The sequence below is a fragment of the Lepus europaeus genome, chromosome 12 (genome assembly GCF_033115175.1).
Source record: "Lepus europaeus isolate LE1 chromosome 12, mLepTim1.pri, whole genome shotgun sequence".
In the NCBI taxonomy this organism is placed as follows: Eukaryota; Metazoa; Chordata; class Mammalia; order Lagomorpha; family Leporidae; genus Lepus; species Lepus europaeus.
This window is the reverse complement of record NC_084838.1, coordinates 20,164,456-20,188,600: the sequence shown is the minus strand read 5'-3', so window position 1 is coordinate 20,188,600 and position 24,145 is coordinate 20,164,456. Positions and strand designations below refer to the sequence as shown.

The 24,145-nt window shown below is 59.1% G+C and overlaps 1 protein-coding gene across 3 annotated transcripts in view; it reads left to right on the top strand.

Moving 5' to 3' along the window:
* The first annotated feature begins 15,103 nt into the window (after nucleotides 1-15,103).
* The window catches only part of COL27A1 (collagen type XXVII alpha 1 chain), a 128,156-nt gene continuing 119,114 nt past the window's right edge, over nucleotides 15,104-24,145 (top strand). For all 3 annotated transcript variants that reach the window (XM_062207706.1, XM_062207705.1, XM_062207704.1), the window contains exons 1-2: nucleotides 15,104-15,214; nucleotides 20,717-20,787. In XM_062207706.1, coding sequence (XP_062063690.1) covers nucleotides 15,156-15,214; nucleotides 20,717-20,787 — 130 coding nt within the window. In that variant the 5' untranslated portion in view covers nucleotides 15,104-15,155. The remainder of the gene's footprint in view (nucleotides 15,215-20,716; nucleotides 20,788-24,145) is intronic.

Below are 24,145 nucleotides of genomic sequence, written 5' to 3'. Positions count from 1 at the left end.
TGAGGACTGGCAGGTGGCTGAGCCGGGCGCCTCCACCTTCCCTCTGAGATCGGCTGGAGGTGGGCAGAGGACAGGAGTTCAGGGTCACAATGAGCCATGCAGGGTGGGGGTGGGGTTCCTAGGTGAGCTTCTCAGGTCCGGGAGGTCCCAGCTGTGTGGTCTTGGGCACGTTGCCAGTCTCTCTGGGCCTCATCTCTGAAGAGGGTAGAATAATGCCCCCACCCAGGGTTTCGTGAGCCATCAGTGAGCGACTGTTTGTTGTGCTCTTTGCACACGCCCAGCACACACCAAGCACTTAAGACAGAAGTTGAGGCTTCTCTTAGTGAGACAGAGCCCTTGCAAGTCCCATCCCGGGCCCAACGGGAATCCTGGAAGAAGTTTGGAAAGGCAGCGGTGGGGTGCATCCAGGTGAGGGTGGGACCAGACACAGGAACAAGCCCCGGTGCCCTCAGTCGGCAGGTGTCCCATAAAACGGAGACATGGGGCCGGCGCCGCGGCTCAATAGGCTAATCCTCCACCTGCGGCACTGACACACCGGATTTTAGTCCTGGTCGGGGTGCCGGATTCTGTCCCGGTTGCTCCTCTTCCAGGCCAGCTCTCTGCTGTGGCCAGGGAGTGCAGTGGAGGATGGCCCAAGTGCTTGGGCTCTGCACCCCATGGGAGACCAGGAGAAGCACCTGGCTCCTGGCTTCTGACCAGCGTGGTGCACTGGCCGCAGCGCACCGGCTGCAGTGGTCATTGGAGGCTGAACCAATGGTAAAGGAAGACCTTTCTCCTTGTCTCTCTCTCTCACTGTCCACTCTGTCTGTCAAAAAAAACCCAAAAACCAAAAAACAAAAAAACGGAGACGTGGAAGCTGCCTAGCGGTCTCTTGCTCTGCTCGCCTTCCCATCAGCCCTGCCAAATGGCAGTCTCCCGGGACCCAGCCAGGGACAGGGACTCTGCCACCCCCAAGGCCTGGGAACTAAGGGACATCTGCCTCGCTGACCTCTCACCCTTGGTCCTAGTGCACTCCCCACGTTCCAGATTCAGCTGCCGATGGACACTGCCCCAGGCTGCAGGTTAGCCCTGGGGAAAACGCCCCCAGCACAGGGCCTGCAACGCAATCGGATGTGGCTCCAAGCAATGCGGTGGCCGAGACAGATGATCTTTTCATGCAGTGTTGTTTAAACAATCAAAATTCAGGCAGAGAATCAGGATGAGCCAAGAGTCAAATCTTCAAATAAAGAAAGGCTTGGTATTGGTGATGTCCCCTTCTGCTTCTGGCTCAGATGTGGCTGTCACAGCGCTGCAGGGGTGGGAGGGGGGAGCAGGATGGTGCCGGCTGCTGTGAGACAGAGGAGACCTCTGATGGTGATGAGCTGGGGTAAGTCCAGCCTGGCTGGTCCCTGTCTTCCCAGCCCCACTCTCAAGGGCACAAGTTAGGAGCTTGAAGCTGACCACCATGGGGATAGTTACAACCAAGAAACAGGCAGATGATAAAAACTAGGCTTTTCCCTCTCCTGTCCTAGAGAGCTGATGGTCATTTATCAGCCCAGCCCCATCCACAGCCTGCAGAGTGTGGGTAGATGGGGGTAGGGAGCTTTAAGAAAGGTTCCCAGGGGCCGGTGCTGTGGCACAGGTGGTTAATGCCCTGGCCTGAAGTGTCGGCATCCCATAGGGGCGCCGGTTCGAGACCTGGCTGCTCCACTTCCGCTCCGGCTCTCTGCTAAGGCCTGGGAAAGCAGTAGAAGATGGCCCAAGTCGTTGGGGCCCTGTACCCACGTGGGACACCCAGAGGAAGCTCCTGACTTCAGATTGGTGTAGTTCTGGCCGTTGCGGCCGACTAGGGAGTGAACCAGCAGATGGAAGACCTCTCTCTTTCTCTCTCTCTGCCTCTCTTCTCTCTGTATAACTCTGACTTTAAATAAATAAATAAATAAATCTTTAAAAAAAAAAGAGAGAAAGTTTACCTGTGGGGCTAGCATTGTAACGCAGTGGGTTAAGCCAACACTGGCGTCCCATATGGGTGCCAGTTCAATCCAGCTCCCGGCTAAGGCACCTGGGAAAGCAGCATAAGACAGCCCAAGTGCTTGGGCCCCTGCTACCCACATGGGAGACCTGGATGGAATTCCTGGCTCCTGGCTTTGGCTTGGCCCCGCCCCAGCTATTGTGGCCATTTGGGGAGTGACCCAGCAGGTGGATGATTCTTTCCCTCTGTCTTTCCCTCTTTCTCTGGCTCTCTGCCTTTCAAATAGGCAGGCACATCTTTTTTTTTTTTTAAATAAGATTTTTATGTTATTTATTTGAAGGTCAGAGTTACAGAGAGGGAGAGAGAGATGCAGAGAGAAAGATCTTCCATCCACTGGTTCACTCCCCCATTGGCCACAACAACCAAGGCTGGGCCAGACCAAAGCCAGGAACCAGGAGCTTCTTCCCGTTCTCTCATGTGGGTGTGGGGGCCCAAGCACTTGGGCCACCTTCTGCTGCTTTTCCCAGGCCATCAGCAGGGAGCTGAATCAGAAGTGGAATAGCTGGGACAAGAACCAGCGCCCATGGGAAATACCAGCATTACAGGCGGCAGCTTTACCTGCTATGCCACAACGCCAGCTTCCCAAAGGAAGGAAGGTTTCCCAGAGGAGTTACCTTGCAGAATAAGGGTCTAGAGGGGGAGAACATCCCCCGAAGAAGGCACTCAGCGTGCAAAGCGCTGGAGGCCCGAGGACAAAGCGGGTTGAATTTAGACAATTGTAAGGAGCTGAGTGCCGCTGCAACATGTGACGGACGCTGCGGAGGAAGGGAATTTCAAGAAAGCAGTGAAGGCCACAGCACCAAGTGATGCCCCAGGACTGAGCAAGACCCAGGTGGATGCTCAGGGCACAAGATTGCAGGTCTGGGAGACAGAGGCTGCTTCCGGCTCACAGCATGGCCGGAAGAGACAGCGCTGGGGAGGTGATGCGTGCTTAGAAGCAGGCTCTCTGGGAGCAAAGAGCTCCGACTGGCAGCGTCTGTGAACATCTGCGGGTCAAATGCTCCACCAGGGCCCATGTCACCAGCCGCAAGCTGATCCCCTGAGCGCTGACCCAAGAGGAGACACGCATGGTGCTGCAGGACCCGGCCATTCCTGGACAGCCCAAGAAGACAGCAAGAAATTAATTCAGAGCGCTTATTACTTTTAGAATGTGATTTCCCTAAGAGTATGCTCATGCAGTTTAATGTCTAGTAATGACTCATTTAACAGGAGCTCGCAGAAATCCGGAAACTTTAACCATGTGCGCTTGTGAGCGGGTAGCAGTAGGCATGAGCCAGCTGTGTTCGCCCTGGGAAGAGGGATGCTAGCCCTGACCTGCTGCGTGTCCGTGGCTGAGGCTCTGTGGCCCCTGGGCTTCGTTTTCCTGGCTGCAGGCATTGGATCAGGCTCATCCTGAAGAGTTCTTTGTCTTGACCTATGGTGCACAGGGACATGGAACCAGGCCCCTGGTGCCTTCTGGGATTCGGCACCAGAGTTAAGAACGAACAAGATCCTCAGAGAGACCCCTTGCCAGGGAAAAGGACAGCTCCAGGCCAGGGCTGGCACAGGGGCTCACGTCTCTATCAACTCTCCATGTCAAGAGTTTGCTGTCTCTCGGAGTGGCATTCTGACACAGCAGGTTAAGCCACCACCTGTGACGCTGGCTGTCCACATGAGCGCTGGTTCTTGTCATGATTGCTCCACTTCTGATCCAGCTCCCTGCTAATGTGCCTGGGAAAGCTGAGGAGGATGGCCCAAGTGCTTGGGCCCCTGCCTCCCATGTAGGAGACCTGGGTGGAGTTTTTGGCTCTTGGCTTTGGCCTGGCCCAGCCCCAGCTGTTGTGGCTATTTGAGGAGTGAACCAGAAAATGGAAGATCTCTCTCTCCCTCTTTTTCTCTCATTCTGTAACTCTGCCTTTCAAATAAACAAATCTTTTTTTAAAAAAATGCTGTTTTATGTGTTTATTTAAAAAATCTTGTTATTAATTTTTAAAAAGATTTATTTATTTTACTTGAAAGTCAGAGTTACACAGAGAGAAGGGCAGAGAGAGAGAGAGAGAGAGAAAGAGAGAGAGAGGTCTTCCATCTGATGGTTCAATCCTCAAATGGCCGCAACAGCCGGACTGCACCAATCCGAAGCCAGGAGCCAGGAGCTTCTTCCGGATCTCCCATGTGGGTGCAGGGGCCCAAGGGCTTGGGCAATCTTCTACTGCTTTCCCAGACCATAGTAGAGAGCTGGATGGGAAGTGGAGCAGCCAGGACTCGAACTGGTGCCCATATGGGATGCCAGTGCTTCAGGCCACGGTGTTAACCCACTGCGCCACAGCGCCGGCCTCTTGTTAGTGATTTTATTTTCTACTTGAAAGGCAGATGGACAGAAACAGGCACAGGCACAAAGAAACCTCCCTCCCTCTGGCCCACTGCGCAAATGCCTGCAGCAGCCAAGGCCAGGCCTTAATATCCCATGTGGAGGGAGGGGACCAAGTGCTTGAGCCATCAGTACTGCCTCTCAGGGCGAGTGTTAGCCAGAAGTTGGAGTGGAGAGTGGAGCCAGGACTGGAACCCGGGAGCTTTGACGTGGGATGCAGGTATCCCAAGCGGGGTCTTCCCTGCTGCGGCACCTACACCACAGGGGGAGGCAGCAGCAGCAAGCACACCTGCACTTGTCCTTTTACCATGGGCAGGACACGGTTTCAGGGGGTTTGTATCGATCCTCCGATCACGGGCACCAGCTAAGTAGTATTTCCCCATTTTAAGGTGCAAGACTGCTGCTGCTGTCCCCTTGCAGACAGAGAAGCGTGGGCCCAGAGAGCTGCATGTCATGCGCATGACCGCAGAGCCGGGGATTCCACCTGAGACGCTGTCGGCCACCACCAACAGGGACCGCAAGGGTGGCAAGGGAAGAGCGAGCCTCGGCAGCTCAGGGCAGTGTGGGAGCCCCCAAGGTGCCGGCCAGGCTTGGCTGGACAGCTCGCCTCATGGAGCCTGATGGAGTTGGTAGAAAGGAGAGGCGCCACAGGGTCTGTATTAGTTTCCCCAGGCTAATAGATGAATGAGCAGGCCCAGAGGGGAGGAAGGAGTGGGCCACATCCCGTGGCTAAGCAAGGTGCAGCTGTGACGCACGCCCGGCCGTGTCAGCTTGGCCACATCCTGTAGCCAGCCTCAGGTGCTGAGCAGGCTTGGGGTGCTTCTCAGTCATGACCTCTTCCAGACTCCTAGAGAGGTGAGACCTCACAGAAGAATGTGGTCACCTGGTGGCCCGGCTGGCAGCATCTCCTTCGACTTGTGCAAAGGCCCTGCACCACGGGTGGCAGCCAGGCAGGCTTCCATGGCCAGAGAAGACTCCCAGGACTCACAATGACAAGGTGTACCCATCCATGACTCTTCACAGGAAAAGGGGACAACATAGCACCCGTGCCACACTCAGCGTATACTCCCTGGCTGCAGGCTGCCTGGCAGCGGGAGCCTGGAGAGGCTGGGTGGGAGCTGCCCCATCCTCCCCTTGAAGGGCCAGACCGGATGCACTTTTTTTTTTTTGACAGGCAGAGTGGACAGTGAGAGAGAGAGACAAGGAGAAAGGTCTTCCTTTTGCCGTTGGTTCACCCTCCAATGGCCGCCGCGGTTGGCGCGCTGCGGTTGGCGCACCGCGCTGATCCGATAGCAGGAGCCAGGTGCTTTATCCTGGTCTCCCATGGGGTGCAGGGCCCAAGGACTTGGGCCATCCTCCACTGCACTCCCTGGCCACAGCAGAGAGCTGGCCTGGAAGACGGGCAACCGGGACAGAATCCGGCACCCCGACCGGGACTAGAACCCGGTGTGCCAGCGCCACAAGGTGGAGGATTAGCCTAGTGAGCCACGGCGCCGGCCCCGGATGCACTTTCTGTCTGGGATCGGGAGCCCCTGACCCATGCTCTGAACCAAGGAGCCCCAGTTAGAATCTCGCCTGGGGTTTCCTGTCCCCAGCAGGCCACATAGGCATATCCTGCTCTGAAACCAGTCCCAGTGGCAGAGCCTTCTGGGGGTGGGGGGGTTCCCATTAAGACCAAGTATAAAACATTAGTCTCACTGTTAACAACAAACCATACCTCCAAGTTGGTACAAACCACACTGAAATGCCTCAGACCATGGGTACCAAGTGGCATGATTGGTCAGGGTGTTTCCTGCTCCGATGCATGGTCAGTGCCATACAGTCAAAGGAGAAACAACCAAATTAATCCAGACAGGCTGAATAGGGCCCCACCTCTCAAGGAACAACAGGAGGCCCATGAGAAAAGCTTAGGGGTTCTTGATGGTCATCAGCTTAGTGCGAATGCCATGGTGCAATTGCCAAAAAAGCTAATATGCACTAGGGTTGCATTAACAGGAGCATAGCCTACATACGTGGGAGGAGGTGATAGTCAGGTTCCATCCTATGCTACGTCAGAAGTCACTTGAATCCTTGAACTTCGCTGGGATCATTTGATAGTGGCCGAGTGTGTAAACGGCCGCGCCTTCGCCTTCGAGGAAACCATGTGGGGCAGAAGTGGAGGAGGTGTCAAGTGACAAGTGACTGGAGGAAGGGAGAATGCTGGCGCTGGCGAAAGCATGGCGTGGGGGCAGGCGCGCCGCCTGCAGAGCGGTTTGAGCTACAGAGCCAGACTCTGGCTCACTTTGGAGTTGCGGTTCCCAGCAGTCATTGCGAAGGGGCTCTGGCAGGGTGCTATGGGGACAGGGTCTGAAGAGCTCTTTGCAGAACTGGCTTCCTGCAGGGGGTGCCGACAAGTGTGCATGTGTGTGTGTGTGTGTGTCCCCTCTGTCCTCACTTTGTGCCTAGGGGAAGCATCCACAGGCATTTGTTTTCCCAGCGTTCCCTGTGAGTACCTAGAATGGACCACACCATTTGGTCTAGGCATGGGGACCCGAGGCGGCCGAGATCCTGGGATACAGAAGGCAGCTGGTGGGGGGAGAATGGCGCCCCCCTGACTCAGTTGCCTGTCCAGTGTGTGTGACAGCAGATTCGCCACATGGGAGTTGACTGCCAAGCTCACAGGCGTGGAACTGGGTGCATTTTCGTGACATGCACTTGGTGGTCCTACCTCTGCTGGCACTGACCGCTACTCCTGGGGTGGTGACGGGAGCTCGTCCCCTCCACACACTGCCATGGCTCTTGCTCTTTTGTGATGAGCATTTGACACGGGGCTGTCGTTCTCGCCCTCACTTTTCCTCCCTTTGCTGCTGAATGAATTTGGGCAAGATCTTCCTCCTCTGGATTTGGTTTCTTCGTCTCTACACCTGAGGCACAGGCACTGACCTGTCTCATGGGTTGTTGTTTAGAAAGCCAAGCCTTGAACTTGAAGTTGTTCTGATAATGTGTTGAAGGACCTGATTTCTTTCTGCCGTCTTCAGCCTGCTGGCCGTGGATCCAGGGCTTGTCGCCTCCAGGTGGCAGGATGGCTGCAACATCTCCAAGCAACACATCCTAAATCCACAAGGTCCAAAGGGAAGAAAGAGAGCCATCGAGAGTTTCTGTCCACTTGGGAAAGTGAGGAAACTTTCTCAGCAGACCCTAGAATATATAATGCCTCCGACATCTCAGTGGCCCGACATTGCTCATGTCCATGCCCAAGTCATTCGTGGTGGGTTTTGTCCAAGTGGGATTCAACCCTTGGGGTTTGGGATGGACACAGCCCCCACTGAATGAGGCTGTCGAAGAGGACAGGACGAACCAGCAGTCCCTGCCGCGGGCGCGCCGTGGGCACCCGCTCCAGCTCTGCCTCTCTTTTCTCCCTTCTTCTTCCTTCTTCCCTCCCCGCCTCGCCCTCCAGTCCCTTCCCTCCATCACTCACCCAGTGCTTACTGGGGGCCGCTGAGAAGGAAAGACAGGGCAGAGTCTCCAGGAGTTCCTAGCTGAGCAGGCGTGGGAGACCCAGACGTGGTGCTGAAATGGTGAGCTAAGGACCAGCAGGGTACGGGCAGGGTGTGGACGAGCTGTGGGGAAACTGAGGCAGGACTCTAGTAAGGAGGAGCAGGCAGGCAGCCCCAGGAGCTGAGACCTGAAAACCGAACCTCTCCAAGTTCACTGACTGCTTTGTCTCCACTCCTGGCTGCTGGGGGCGGCCCATGGTTCCAGATACAGCCTCCGAGAGGATCCCGGGAACTTAACTCCCCTGAGCTCTCGGATCTGGAAGGCAGCTGTGGCTCTCCCAAGGACTAAAGGAGCCCAAAGATGAGGAGACAGGTTCGATCCTCTACAGGTTGGACACGAATGTCAGAGGCCTGGCTTTTCACCCCAGCCCACCCCACTATTGACTTTGTGTGACCTTGAGAATAGCACACAACCCTGTCTCTGAGCCTCAGTTTTCCTACCTGTGATGTGAGGGATCTGGGTGAGGCAGCTCTGTAGGTTCTTCCAGGCCTGCATGTTCCCTAGGGCTCAAAACGTGGTGGTCAGGGTTGGCCCCTGCATGGGGGCTTTGGCTTGCCCTCTGCTGCTTGGCCCAGCCCTGCCGATGCAGGCATTAGAGCGACCACCAGTCACTAGGCTGTCCTGCCTTCTTTGTGCTTGTCATTGCTGGACGTGGCTCGTTCTGCTGCACACGGCGTGCTCTCTGGCTCCTCCCAGGTGCTTGCTCAGAGCGCGCCTCCTCCGAGAAGCCTAACTTGCCCACATGATGTAAGACTGGCCTGGGGCAGGCGTTTGGTGCGTGGTTAAGCTGCAGCTTGGAACACCCATGTCCCACATCAGAGTGCCTGTGTTCCAATCTGGGATCCTTTACTTCTAAGTCAGCTTCCTGTTGACGCGCAGCAAGTGATGGCCCAATAGTTGGGTCCCTGACACTCCCATGGGAGAGACTCTGTTTGGGTTCTGGGCTCCTGGCTTCAGCCTGGCCCATCTCTATCTCTTCTGGACATTTGAGGAATGAACCAATGAAAACAAAAAATAAAAAAAAAATTACATAGCCCCGCCCACCATGCTCTAACCCCTCTCCCTGCTTGCTGCTCTTCACGTGACAACCCGACATCCCAGAGCAGGTGGACCTGCTCCTGTGTTTTCCGTTCCTCTGTGAAAACAGGTGCTACGTGTTGTGTTCATTAGCATAGGGGTGGTGCCTGAGAGAGCGCGGCGCGTGGCACGTGCCCGACAGGTGTTTGCGGATGTCGGTGGCTGGGATGCTGACCTGAGCTCATCTGGATCGTGATGGGGCCGGGGGCGTTCGTCTGCTCTGACCTGGTGAGTTCTCTCGCTCGGGTGCTCGCTCCTTCATTCATTCACGCCGTCAGCACTTCTGCGAGCCATGTATTGAGCTCTGCACTGCTGTCAGAAAGGAGACACTCAAGTCCTCCCAGCAGGCACTCGGGCTCGTGCTTGCCGTGGCCAGGGCCCAGCTCAGGGGCGGATGCACAGGGACCCCAGGATGAATGACTCTATTAGCAGATGTGTATTGTGGGCGTATCCCACGCATCTCACGCTTGGGTGCAGTCCTAACAGTGTGTGCTCAACAGCGCAGGGTGTCAGGAAGGTTTGGACAATGGTATGCAGGACCTTAGTGCTGCAGGAGCAGTTAAAGCAGCAAGGGAAGGGGGCGGGACTTCCTGGTGTGCATTATCTGTCCATCTCCTTGCTGCCTTCCTTCCTCAGACCACAGCCCAGCCTGGTGCGCAGAGGGTTCCCTCCCTAGACGGTTGTAATGGTTGGCAATAGGCCAGGCCGAAGTTAGCAGCCAGGAGTTTTTCCAGGTCTCCCATGTGGGTGGCAGTGGCATAAGCACTTGGGCCTTCCTCTGCTGCTTTCCCAGGCACATGAACAGGGAGCTGGATCTGAAGTGGAGCAGCCAGGTCTTGAACCGGCACCCTCGTGGGCTGCCAGCATCACAGGCAGCAGCCTTACCCACTGCATCACTGCGCCAGCCTAAGGCTATGGATGGATGCCTTGATGGTGTACAGCGTCTGCCCTGCGGGCTAGCACGCCACCTCATGGCTCGTTAAGAAACCACTCACTGCACACCTACTACGTGTCCACCACTCACTGAAGCTATAGAGACCAGTGGCTTTTCTCAAGGCTGCTGTGTCTCTGAGAATAACAGGTCCATGGCTGATCTGCTTGGGCAGAGAGCAAATGGCGTAGTGAGTCCCTGCCAGGCCAGGAATCCCCACCGTCTGCCCGGCCCGGCCCTCCCGCCTACACTGGTCCCTGGGGCATTGCCCTGTGCTCCTTGGACAGGGCCCCAGAAGGCTGGCTGGTGAGGGCCTGGCTCCCTCCACAGGGTGGGCGCCGGCTGTGTCTTCTGCACCCAATTTCCATCAGAATGGCTCATGCCCAGTCACTGGCTCTGTGCCATGAACTACTTGGCAGAAAAACTGTTGCAAAGAGGTGGCAGGGGCAGGCCACCAGGCCTGGTCTCTGGAATTCTTTTATCCATTTCTTTGAAAGGCAGAGAGAGAGAGAGAGGTCCTCCATCCGCAGGTTCACTCGCCAAATGGCCATAATGGCTGGAACTGGGCTGATCCAAAGCCAGGAGCCAGGAGCTTCTTTTGAGTCTCTCATGTGGGTGCAGGGGCCCAAGCACTTGGGCCACCTTCTACTGCTTTCTCAGGCCATAGCAGAGAGCTGAATCAGAAGTGGAGCAGCCAGGACTTGAACCAGCGCCCACATGGGATGGTTGGCACTATGCCACAGCACCGCCTCCCATCCCCAAATTCTCATCGGGACGGTTTCTCCTTCCTGCTGACCGTGAGCTCCTGGAAGATCATGGGCCACTCCTCCCACCCCCAACCTAGCAACTGGGTTTGTTGCTGAATTACAGCCGCACACTCCAAGGGCCTGTGCAGGTGAGCACGTTTGATGCTCCTATTTTGCAGGTGGCTAGAGCGAGGCTCCGGGCAGGGATGCCTCTTAGACTTCCCATGGGTCTTCAGGGCTTTGCTCAGGGGAGCAGGCTCCCCGTGCTGAGCGCTGCACCATCAGCTTTGTGCTCAGCCCCTGCCCTGCTCCTCACCTCTACAGAATTGCCTGGAACCGGCTCTGTGGCCAGAGTCACGCGGTGTCACTCGGGAAATGCCAGGGGACAACTGGACAGTTTCTCTGCTGTGCACTCCTAATGCTTCCCCCAAAACCTGAAATACGGGGTTGCTGTTTGGGGCAGCAGGTTAAGCTGTTGCTTGTGGCACCTGCACCCCACATCAGAGCCCCCGCTTCCATCACTTCTCAGCCTGGTGGCTAAGATCGAGTGTAAAGTCCCGGTTCCAGTCCGGGCTGCTCCACTTCCCATCCAGCTTCCTGCTAATGCGCCTGGGAAAGCAGTGGAAGATGGCCCAAGTGCTTGGGTTTCTGTGCCTGTGTGGGAGGCCTGCATGGAATTCCTGGCTCCTAGCTTTGACCTAATCCAGCTCAGGCTGTTGCAGCCATGTGGAGAGTGAACCAATGAATGTAAGTGCTCCCCCCCTTCCCAGTCTTCTGCGTTTCCAATACATTAATATATATACATCTTAAAAATTTGTTTTAAGGGGCCGGTGCTGTGGTGCAGTGGGTTAACACCCTGGCCTGCAGTGCTAGCATCCTATATGGGTGCCGGTTCTAGTCCCAGCTGCTCCTCTTCCTATCCAGCTCTCTTCTGTGGCCTGGGAAAGCAGTAGAAGATGGTCCAAGCCCTTGGGCCCCTACAACCGTGTGGGAGACCTGGAAGAAGCTCCTGGTTCCTGGCTTTGGATCGGCACAGCTCCAGCCATTGCGGCAGCTGGAGAGTGAACCAGCAGGTGGAAGACCTCTCTCTTCTCTCTCTGCCTCTCCTCTCTCTGTGTAACTCTGACTTTCAAATAAATAAATACATAAATCTTTAAAAAAATTTTTTTGTTTTAAAACTCGAAATCCATCCCCAGCCTCCTGGCTTCTTGTGACTCTCATAGGCACCCCTCATCCACAGCCACACGCTCATCCCACACATCCTTTGGGGTCTGAATGCCTCCCTTTCCTGGGAGCCCTCCTTGGTTTCTCCAGCCCTTGATCTGTTTGATGATACAGCTCATCTACATCACTCCTATCCTCTCTGTATTACCTCTGAGGGATTGCAAGGGGCTTCTCTCCAACGTGGCAGTGTCTGATCTCACCCATCCAGGCTCCCTTCCCTGTCCCAACTCTCTGTGCATGTCCTCTGTCCATGGGACAACTGTGTCCACCCACAGAGGGCAGGGCCACGTACAAACTCGCCTGTCATTGGGCTTCAAAACAGGAAACAGCAACAGCACTCAAATCACAGGTGGCTGGAGGAACATCCTTTGGGTGCAGGCTCCCTGCTGGGCGGGGGGACAGAGATGCACGTGACAACAACAACATGGTGACATGTAGCACGACTGGGGGGGGGGGCTTTGAGCTGCACCTAGGAGGACAGAGGCTGTGATCAGGGGCAGAGGGAGAAGCTGGGAGGAAACGGGGTCTGGAAGCAGCCCTGCTGGCCGAGTCCTGGCGGCAGGCATGGAGAGAAAGGAGCTCAGGGGCAGAACAGGGGGCTGGGAAGGCTGGCAAGGATCTGCTCAGCTGCTCCTCCAGGCTTGGACCCTCGTGCTCAGATGCAGGTGACGGGAGTCAGGCTACCTGGGTCCAAATCCCATGGGCATCATCTGTACCTGGACACACACAGGCCTCTCTCCGAAGGGGGGAGGGGGGCTGAGCAGACACTCCACTAGGGTGAGGGAAGTGAAATTGCAACCTGTTAGAGAAAGGCACCAATGGAGATGAACACCAAGGGGTGCCACCCCCTGCCCCAAGTAATCAAAGACATCATATTCTAATGCAACCCTTTAAAAGACTGGAAAGTAATCCAAAAACTCCACCACGAACAAAATGCAAAAAAAAAAAAAAAAAAAAAAAGTAAATAAAGCCAGGATCTGCCTGGCACAGGTATGCGGCTCAGAAACATGCGTGGTGATTGGATGGGGAGTTCTCAGACTTCAGGGGCCTTGGACTTGGGCAGCCCGGTGGGGAAAACCCGTGGCGCCTCTCCCAGAAGAATGCACGAGCCCGCACAATCTGTGCACAGTCTTGGGGTGTTCCCGTGCTGCCTGCGGTCCGTCCGCAGGAAGGTTAAGAACTCCGTGCGAGGGGCAGGCGCCGGTGGTTGCGCGCGCCATCCAGCCGCCTGCGGGTGCCCCAGGACCGCGCCGGGGCTCCCTCCTGGCAGCCACCGGTGCTCTGCCCCCTACAGGAAGCTGCGCACAGCTCTGCGGCTCCCCTCGTCCTCCCCCCCACCCCCCTCCGGCTTGGGACTTTTCCTAAAGTTTGTTGAAACCAGACACCTTGCTCCACCGAGCCCGCGTGCAGCCACGGTTTAAAAGGCCGCCTTCAGCGCCCCCTCCCCGCCCCCAGCGGAGACTTCAAAAGGCCCGGCGGGCGCCGCGGCCCCAGCACCTATGAGCCGCCCCCCGCGCCCGGAGCTCGCGCCGGAGCCCGAGGACACAGAACGGCCCCAGTTCGAAGACAGGCAGACCGGGCTGGCGGCACAGTCCCGCGCGCCCATGCCCCTCCCGGCGCCGCAGCGCTCCGCGCGCCCGCGCCCGGTTTAGGGAAGGGGACCACGCACCCCCGCCCCCGCGCCCGCGCCTGGGGCTGCGGGGACCCATGAATACAAATGCCGTTAGGCGCCCGTGGAAGAACCGACCGTCCAGCCTCGCGCTTAGAGACCCAGTAAGTGCCCGGGGCCCCCTGGAGCGCTGGGACTACCAGGGTGGTTGCGGGAAGGTGCGCGCGCACGGAGCGAGCGCCCGGACTCCCGCGCGCGGTGGGCGCCTGCGAGGGTGTGTGCGCGTGAGTGTGCACTTGTGTTTGTGTGTGTGTGCACGAGGGCGCGCGGGTGTGCGCGTTGGGAGGATCTGGCCAGGACGGCGTGCATTTGTGAGTGTGTGTCAGCACTCGTGTGAGGAGTCCGAGTGCGCGCCCAAGCCAGACGTTCGCGGGTGTGTGCGTCGCGTGTGCTGCGCCTGCCTGTGTGTGTTGTGTCCGAGGCCGGCGCAAGTGTGCGTGCAGCGGAGTGCGCGCACCGGGGAGTGCGCGTGCGGATCTGCTGTGCACGAGGAGCGGGGGTGCAGGCAGAGCGAGGCTCTGGTCTCGGGGCCGCACTGGGCGGGTGTGGGCCTTTGCAGCGCGGCCGGGGTGAGGGTGCCCGCAGGACAAGTGGGCAACTCTGCGCCCCAGCGACTCGGGATTTGTTAAGTGGGAGTCCTGTTTCTGACCCAAGGGAGAGATGGAGCAAGAAATTGAGAGAGAAATTGAGAGAGAGAGAGAGAGAGAGAGAGAGAGAGAGAGAGAGAGAGAGAGAAAGAGAGAATGAGAATATAACCCATCCTGGACGCTCCGGCTCTGGGAGCGCAACCTTTCGGACGGAGCTCCGGAGTTAGGACATTGGGTGCCCTGGACGGCTGGACACCACGTCCTGATCCCGGCTCTGTCCCTACAACTCCTCTTCTCCTGCACCCCGTGACCCCCCCCCCCCCAGTTCGAGGACCGCCAATCTCACAAGTCACACCTGCCGCCGAATCTCAGGACTCTGGTGCATGGTTGCAGCCGTGCGCAGCCCTTTCTCGGAATCTGTTTCCCGGTCTGCGCCAGCGGGGAGGGGAAGGGTGTCCCCGCGGGGCCGTCGTGGGCCGCCGGAGGCTGTGTCCCCGGCTGCGGCCGGCAGGGGGCAGCAGCGGGCAGCAGAGGGCGGCCCGGCGCGGGGAGGAGGGACGGTGGAGAGCTGCCGCGGGCCGAGACTTTAAATCGCCTTCATTTCCCCCAAATCCTTCCTTTTCCTCTCCTCCCCCAGGCCGGCGGGGAGGCAGCTTCCACCGCCCTCCGCGCGCCCTCGCCCGGCCTCACTCTGCCTCTAGGGACCGCCGGCAGCCCGCCTCCAAAAGTTGGATCATTCCTCTCTCTCTCTTCTTGCTTCTTCCTTTTCGGTGGAAGCAGCAAAAGAGCGAGGCAGGGGCGAGCGCGCCGCCGGGACTCCTGGGACCATGGGCCTGGCGCGGGCGCCCGCGGGGCCCCAGCCGCGCTGCCCGCCTGCTTGGGCGCTCCTGGGCGCCGGGCTGCGCTGGGGGCGCGGGGGCCGCGCGCTCTGAGCCGGCCTGGCGCGGCGGGGCGGGGGGCTGGCGGCCCCATGGGGCGCGCCCACAGTTGCCCCCTGGACTCGCGAGCATGAAGTAGGGGCCTGCCATGGGCGCGGGATCGGCACCGGGGGCCCGAGGCACAGCGGCGGCGGAGGCACGCAGGGGGTGAGTACGCGCTGCGGGACGCCCCCTCCCCAGCTTGCTGCGGTGGCGATCTGGAGGCGGCTGGGGTTCCCCGCCGCGCCGGACGCAGGCAGTCGAACGTCAGCTTCCTGTCCCTTCCTGCGTCCCCGCGGGCCGGGACGCTAAGGGTTAACAGGGGGCTGCGCCCCCGGCCGGGCGAGGGGTGGTGAGCACCTCCCACCCTGCCGCGCCTGGCTGGGCTGCCGATCCCGGCGGGGCGGGGGCCCAGCTGGGGAGGGTCCCTACAGGGCCGGCCCTGGGGTCGGGGTGGGGGCGGGTGGGGCGCCCGGAGCGCGCGGCGGGGGCCAGAGGGGGCCAGAGGGGGCGTTGGGTTGCGCGCGGGGGCAGGGGGGGGGTCTGGGTTTTGCCTGTCTCGGTGTGTTCCGGTGGCTCCCGGTGTGCGGATCCCGGGCGGCTGGCTCTTGGTTTGCATGTGTTCCCGTGAAACCGGCTGCGCGTCGCTGGGTCTCCCGGACTCCGGCCTCTCCCGTCTCGGTGTCTGTGTGACTCGGCACGTCCCCGCCTTTCTGCAAATCTCCGGGTGTGTGTGTGTGTGTGTGTGTGCCTGGGTCAGGGGTCGGTGTTTCCTGGCTTCTCTGGGGCAGCTGTCCGTGCCTGTCCCTTTCCCGCCTGCGGCAGAAAGTGAGAGGCTGCATGTCCCCAGAGGGGGTCACCAAGAGGAACCCCTGATCGTCCAGGTGAGGGCACCCCCGCCAGAGCCGGGCAGGGCATCTCGGCGGAGGCTTGCCGGGTAGCAGCCCTCAGCCTGAGCCAGTCACCCAGTGTGGGAGTGCGTGGAGCCAGCGAGGCCGGGAGCAGCCCTCCTGGGGACCAGAGTCCCGGCACAGAGCTTGCTGGCTTTCCAGCCTGTCCCCAGGACCCAGGACACTCCCTAGAGACTCATCAGGGCTGGAGCTCCGCCCTACGCCACCATGCCCTGCCCCTTAGAGCTGGAAATGGGGGGAGGGTGCTCCCCTGCTTCCCCATGTCTTGGAAAAAGCTGGCTGGGTGAGATCCCCCCAATGCACACGCACCCACGGGCGCACACAGGGCCCCAGTGAGCACACTGCTGACTCATTTTCTCCAGGCCACCCTGAGCCAGGGCAAATGCCAGCGGCTGGGCCAAGACGTGGTGCCAGGGGAGCACCCCACGGTGGGGCCCAGGCTTTGGGCGAGTGGGCAGTCAGCCTGCATTGAGGGCCAGCCTCCGCCTCCCTGCCTCTCCTACCAGGACATGCCCAGTGTGCCTGGAAGCTTTGCTGCCTGCCCCTGTCCCCAGGATGCTGTCCCAGGAGCCTCTGCTGGCCTGACTTGCCTTTCCCTTTCTCCCTCCCCGGTGCTCCCTCAACAGCCATCAGTGCCCTGGGGCCCCAAGTCTGTCCCTTTCCAAGTACACACCCCTGGGACGTGTGGCATCTCTGGGTCCAGAGGCCCCTGGCTAGGCTCACGGACTGCTGTAGCTCACTTGTCACTGGCCTTAGAGGATGGCCCAGGGATGTTCCCCGAGGCCGGTTGCAGAGCAGCAAGTGCGGGGCTTGCAGTCGGCCGGGCTCTGGTGTGGGTCCTGGCTGTGCCCTGCCAGCCTGGGCCAGATTCCAGCCTCCCGGCCTCTCGTTTCCTCCTCCACAAAATGGGCATCTCCATTCCTGGCCGGTAGGGTGTCGCCTGTGGAGGGCTCTGAATGGGGCCTGGCGTGCAGTAAGTGCTCAGCTAAAGGCAGCTGTTTTTTGTGTTACGTCCGCTTCTTCTTGAATGGGGCGTGTGAGTCAGTGGGAAAGTTCTGAACTGCATCCTGTCCAGATGGATGGGCCATCTGCCTCCCCATGGAGGGGGCGTAAGGTGTGAAGAAAGGGGCCTGGCTCTGGCAGGACCACAGAGGCAGGTGGGACGGGGCCACCTTCTTTGTCACTCTAGCTCCCAGCCATCAACCTTCCCAGCTGACTCCAGGAGAGAACAGCCAAGCCCAGCACGCACAGGGCTGCTGCCTGGTGTGTTCCTGCCATGGGTCCCAGCTGTGTGTCCTCCACGCCCATTCAGGTTGGCAAGGGTGCCCGAGCCCTGTGTGTTCCCAGGTGACAAGGACGCAAGGAGCCCGTCCCAGCAGGCGGTAGTCCTGGCAGGGGGCCTTCTGCAAAGACCAGGAGCACCTGGTTCCTTCTCAGAGGGCCAGGCGGCCGGGCTGTGTCTCCAGCGCTGCCTTCCCTGTGGCTCCAGTCTCGGCCGCCTCCTGCCCTCCCTGGCCCCTGGCCCCTGGCCCCTGCCCCTTGGCATTCCCGACACTCTGGAGCCCCGGGTTCGCTGAGCCAAGGCCCAGGAGGCAGCGGTGCAAACAGAAGTCTGGAAGAACAAAGGCCCGAGCCAGCGCAGGCACTAAACGTTATTAGCAGTAGCCTAAACAGGATTGGAACGGGAGCAAAAGGAACCGGCAGAGCCTCCCTCCGGGAGCCAACTTTCCAGGCCTGGAGCTGCCGTCCGCACTTCCCTGCCTCCCTGGGCTGCATCCCTGCTCCTGTGGGTGAAGGCTGGGGCCTGCGTCTCTGGCAGGGGATGAGTCCCTGCAAGCCTCTGGCTTCTTCTCCCTGGGAGACACGGCAAGGGCAAAGGGCTGTTTGTGGGGCGGTGGCGTCAGCGTGCTGAGTGGCATTGGGCGAGTCCCCTCCCCTCTCGGGCGTCGGTTGGCCAGCTCTCCGAAGAAGCAACAGGGCTAGAATCTGCCTCCTAGATGAGCTCAAAGGTGATGTGTTCTGTGCTTGGCAAGTTTAGGGGTCAAGTGCACCGAGGCTCCGGACCCCAGAAAACCAGCTGCCTTTGGGGAGGGGAATGAGTGTGTGTCTCACGGAGGGGGTGGGGGAGACCCTGGTGTCACAGGCCTCAGGGCTGCAGGGGGAAGGTGTGGCGTTAGGAGGCTTTATTGAGAAGATTCTGATTCCGTCTGCCCTGGGAGTCCCCCTTCTCCCAACCTTTGGGGATTAGAAGAAATCCACCCTCTAGTTCTCTACAGAGCAGCCACCTTGCATCTCCAGGAAAAGTGGCCAAGGACAAGGGTGGCTCCTGCACCTTCTCCTCCGCAGCCGGCCTCTCTCTGTCGGCTTGGAAGGGTGGAAAGCCCTAGAGGAGCGAGGGCAGCGGCTGGGGAAGGAGGTGGAGCAGAAATGAGTGGGGTCGCAGGAACAGGCAAGCGAGGGATGGAGTCTTCCCAGAAGGCATCTCGGGAAAACGGGTTCCTTGATCCTTTAAATCTGGAGACTGTGAAACAGTGCAGTCAGTTTCTTCATTGCAGGACTTGTCAGAGCCTTTGGGAACTGTCAGGACTGGCCAGGGTTTCCAGGACGTGGACATCATCCTGGAGAGTTACGAACCCAGAGTCTGTCCATGGGGCCTTCAGGAGAAAGCACCTGCCCCGCCCTCTCTGAGCCTCAGTTTCGGCTGGGCCAGGAGCTTCATCCAGGTCTCCCACATGGATGGCAGGGGTCCAGACACTTGGACCATCTTCTGCTGCTTTCCCCAGGCCATTAGCAGGGAGCTGGATCGAAGTGGAGCAGCCTGGATTTGAACCGGCACTCCTATGGGATGCTGGTGTTGCAGGTGGCAGGTGGCTTAACCGGCTGGCTCACAGCACTGGCCCCAGAGTTAAGATTTCGAAAAGACACGTTTTCAAGTCCAGAATCCTAGGTCACGTGCCCATATCCTACAGAAGTGTACCTGACAGCCGGCATCTGCAGGAGCCGGGGGTCCTTGCCCTTCAGGGACTCGATCTGAAAAGGGAAATGGGAAAATAAACCACACTTGTGATACCCACTGTTGTGAGGGACCTGCAGCGGGGTCTAGGAGCTGATACCCACGCCGGGACACAGCGGATGTGTGGGCGCTGACCGTGCAGGGAGCAGCATGTGCAAAGGGCCTGAGCTGGAGAGCTTTCCGGAGTCCCCTCTTGTTTGCCTTCTGCTGCCAGTGATAGACACAGCTCAGCCTCGTATAAACAACAGGCTGGTTATGACTTCCCGTTTCAAAGAAGAGTGGTGCAAGGGCTGGTTAATTCAGCGTCTCAACAGAATCATCAGCCACCCACTGTTTACCACTCTGCCATCCTCAAGTGCTCATGGGGCTTGTTCCCTCATGCGCACAAAATAGCTGCAGCAGCTCCAGGCAGTATATCCTCAATATCATAAACCTCTGTCCCTTGGAAACACTTTCCCAGGGTCCCGAACAGGTATCCCTCACCTCTCATTGGCCACATTTAGGCCATGTGTCTGTACTAAGACCAGTCACTAGCATGGCAGACGACATTCCCAGGGTGGGCTTTGGCTGATTCAGATTCATCCGGCATCCCCTGAAGTTCAAACCTGTACATGAGGGAGCAGGAAGGAGAGGGATGGCTGTGGATAGGAAACCAGCAGTGTCTTTCACAGTGCCCAGGTCCTAACTGCTGTGCAGCTTCGTGGCAGGGGTAGGGGGAGCTGAGCGAGGCTATGGGCTCTGTGCTCCCAGGCTCCAGAGGCGCTGCCGGCAGGTGGTTTCCTGGATTACACGAGTCCCCTGTGGCACGTCATCCCAGCTTTCCTCTTGGAAATGCATCCTGGGCCTGTCTGGCCCACTCTTAGCCCTCACCGCTGGCCTGGCACAGCTCTCCCCGCCTGCAACCCAGCCGTCTCTGGCCACGTGCCGCCCTCCCGTCTGCCCGCTGGGGGATCAGATGCCCTGGTGGCTTCGGGTGTCACCAGTGGCTGCTCCCACAGGAAGGTGAAATCAGATCGCTGCCTCTACCCAACCTGGCAGGAGCCTCAGGGCAGAGTTTTAACCCCTCCAGGCCCCAGAGTGCAGGACCTGGGGGGACTGTCCCAGGCACCCTGCTGTGGCGGACACCTGGCCGAGCCCTGAGCATACACAGGACCGTTGAATAGTCATGCCCAGCATGCAAGAAAGAGTGTGAGCCCATGTCTCGGAGGGCGCGAGGGAGGCTCAGAGAGGCTGAGCGACTCCTCTGGGGTCACACAGCTGGGACACATCGCTGTCAGGTTTGCTCCTGGGGCTGCCTTTGGGCTGAAGCCAGGCAGGCACAGATCTCTCTCCTGCCCTAGCTGACCAACCAGGTTTCCAATCCACAGTCGTCAGCCCTGCCTGGGGCCTTCAGAATCATCTCGCGATCATGAGACCACTGTGCATATGGGGGAGACTGAGGCACGGAGAAAGGAAGTCAGGGCCAGACTTTGAGCTGGACCCTGAATGCTCTGATGCCCAGGGCAGGGCTTCCTGCGTGGCTCATGCAGCCATGAAATGAGGCGTTGCATGTGTTGTGTCAGCACGTCCCGCTCCCGCTCCTGACACTGTGCTTGGAGGCCTCGGATCGTGGGCTTCTCTGATGGGTTCCTGGCGCCTCCCTTTGCCTCCTACCTCCCACGGGCGAGACTGGGGCAGGGCTGGGCCGGATCTGGGCACGAGGGCTGGAAGCTGATGCCGCATCTGCTTGTGTCTCCCGGTCTCCAGGGGGTTTCTCGTCGCCTGGATCTTGGTCTCATTTGCCTGTCACCTGGCCTCCGCCCAAGGAGCTCCTGAAGGTAATTCTCTCTTCTCTTTGTCCAGAGGGGGACAAAGCAGGACGGGAGGGGCCTGAGCTCTGGGGTGGAAGACTTCCGTGCCCCTCCGTGGAGCTCAGTGCCTCAATTTTCCTGTCTGTAGAATGGGGGAAGTCTTTGGGGGCTTGAAGGGACCACACTGGGAGTTTTGCAAGGAGTAGTGAGGACTGAGTGCAGAATGTGGTAGGGTGATCCTGGCATTCCTGTCTGGGGCAGATTTGAGTCATTCTGGTTCAGGAAGCCTCAGTTGTCCCTCTTTGTGCAGTGGGTACCCTGAGGACTGCTCAGAGGAGGCACTGAGGCTGTGACTGCCCTCGCCCATGCCTGGCCTCCCAGCCTCCCTCTCCCCCTCCCCTACCCCGAGGAGCTGTGCAGGGGGCCAGGGCGATGGTGGGCTGGCTGCACAGCTGCCCACAGAAACTGAAACCTCTCCCACATCTGCTTGTCAGGCAGCCACAGAGCCTCCTAAAATAGCCACCCTCCCCTGTTCCCCACGGGGCCATGTGTGCTGGGGCAGGCGGCGGCTGCTCCGAGCATCCCCGTGACTCGACCTGGCCACTGGGTGGGCGTTGGGCCCCTGGGAGGCCAGGACCATGCCCGGAAGAGCCTTCTACTGTCCAGAAACATTTTCTGCAAATGTCACATGTTCCAAGGCCACTGTTGCCCCCATGAAGTAGGTGAACAGCTGTCCGGAGTCCCAAGTCAGGCACGGAGAGGGCTGGGGAGAGGCCGGAGCTGTGCGGAGCCAGGTTTATGTAATAAAGGGATCGTGCTGAGGCCAGCTGGCTTCGTCCCTGCCTGTCGGCGCGGGGCTGAATTCATTCCCGTCCCCCGTCTCTTCCCCGCTGATGGGATCCTGGATGTGTCTCCATGCTGCCTTGCACCAAATCTAGGAGACTCCGGTGCAGGGGTCGGGGAGGGGGCCTTGCGTGCAAACCCCAGCTGTGCCTTTTATAAGCCACGTGGCCTGGGCAAGGAATGCTCTCTGTCCAGCTCCTCTAACCACTCCCCCACCCCATAACGCGGGGGATGTAATGAGTCCGTGTTCCAGAGACTTGTGAGAAAATCAAGTGAGAGGATGTATGTGCATAAAGCACTGGGTATACAGAAAGTGCTCCATAAATCCTGCTTTTATTATTGTTGTTAATTATTTTATTCACTTGAAAAGTCTGGGCAGGAATGGCCTTGCCCATGGGGCCACCCACGGTGGTCGGGGACTCGCGGCTGCTCAGCAGCGACCCCGGCTGCTGGCTGCAGGTGCTGCAGGTTGGGGCTTGGCCCTTGGGGACCAGTTGGTGGTCGGCCTCAAGACCTACTCAGCACCCCCGTCTGCCACCTGCCCTGGCCAGGTGGTCCTCCCTCGGCCACAGCAGCAGCCAGCTGTGTACTTCGTGCGTGGTGGTGGTGGGGGGAGCGTGAGCAGGCCTGGGGGACTGCCGTGGTGGCCCCAGAGGAAGGGTCAGTGGCTTCCTGCCTCCACACCCGAGAGGCTCTCCCCGTTTTTAGGCTGTTTGGAGTGAACAGTATTTTATGACAAGATGATTTTGTGATTACAACAGATGAGATACACTGCTACTGGGAAAACCCATAAGCAGCGGTTTATTTCAGGGGAGAACCTGCACAGAGTTGGGCGCAAGGCTGGGAGGGAAGGTTTTGAAGTGAAAGGAAAGGCCCTTGGGTCCTGGGTCTTACATCCCAGCCCCCCTGATCCAGCACCTGGAGCTCTGGAATTCTTAGAACGTTCTTAGCGCCTGGTGCCATCTCCAGGTGTGGCTCAGAGCCCTCGTCTTCCAGGCAGGCAAACTAGGGCCTTAAGGGCAGGAAGAGACCGGAGCAGAGTTTTTCAGTGTGGGATGGGGATAATGAGGAAGGCGACCATTTCATCCTCCCGGCCTCCCTGGGGGTGCAGGCACTCTTTGTGGTTTTGTTTTACAGCGGAGGGAACTGAACTCGGAATCCAGGCTCACGGGAGGTCTTGTCAGACTCCTTGTCTAGGCCTCTGACTCTGCAGCCTGTTAGGGAGCCGTTAGCCATGCTGCCGGCACCAGAGCTCTCGGTTTTCCTAGCAGCCCTTCTGTCTGTCCATCCATCAGTCCGTGCATCCATCTCTCCATCCGTCCACCTCTCCCTCTGTCTCCCTCCCTCCCTCCCTCCATCCATCCATCCATCTGTCCATCCATCCATCCATAGGTTCCCTCCCTCCCTCTCTCCCTCCATCCTGCATCCATCCATCCCTCTGTCCATCTATCCATCCTGCATCCATCCCTCTGTCCATCTATCCACCCCTCCACCCCTCCACCCCTCTACCCCTCCATCCATCTCACAGTGGTCAGCTGAGAGCCTAGCACGTGGCCTTTGCACCAGGTGATTGTGATTGGCAGGGAGAGCGCAGGCAGCAGTCCGAGGCAGGACCCTGAGGACATGACCCGGGCCCCAGTTCCAGAGGCCGTCTCCCCTTCCCCGCTGAGGTGGAGCTCAGGAGCCGGCTTCTGCAGGCCCCGGCGGCTCAGCCAGCCGAAGCAGGTCCAATGACCCGGGAGATGCCAGGTCAGGCAGCCTTTCCATAAACACTCTGGAAACCCGCTTTCTGCCCTGGCCAGCCCCGCCGACGTAATTACGGGGCGGCTGTGACCCGCCAGACCACAGTCGGAGGTCCAAACACTTCGCCAGAGGATGCAGCTTGCAAAGATGCCTGCCTCCCTTCCCCTGCTGCCCCCAGAGCCGCACGGGGAGGACGGGCCGGTGGAGACAGCGGCTCCCCTCGCCTGCTGCAGCCAGAGACAGACCTGGCGGGGGGAGGGGACGGGGGAGGAAGGGGACAGCACAGGGTCCTGAGTGGGGGTGGGGGTGGGACGTAGTGGTGGTGGTGAAACCAGTCAGGCCCTGGGACATTGTTGTTGAGCTCCTGTGACACGCTGGTCCCTCGCTTGCGTGGTAGAGAAGAGGGTGACACCATCACGGGCTGGCTGCCTCTCTGGCTCAGCACGAGCAAGCGTTCGGCGATTTTCATGAGTATCGGTAGCTGTTGATCGAGGTGCTTATTTTGTGCTGGGCACTTTTTCAATCACACAGTCATCACAGCACCCTGCTGAGGTTGGTCCCATTCTTATCCTATTGAAGAGATGGGGGAACCAAGGCACTAACGGCTCAGGGTTGGTACGCAGCCGAGCTGGGCTTTGAACCTAGGAGGTTTGGCCTTGGAGTCTGTGTTTTTAATGGTGATATGCGGCCAGACAAGGGGACGTCACCCAAGGCGGTGTTCCCAGCGACCCCTGGGAACAGCGTGAAGTTTAGATGAATGAAGCCATCACCGCGTGCCCTAGGGTGCACTGGCCACACC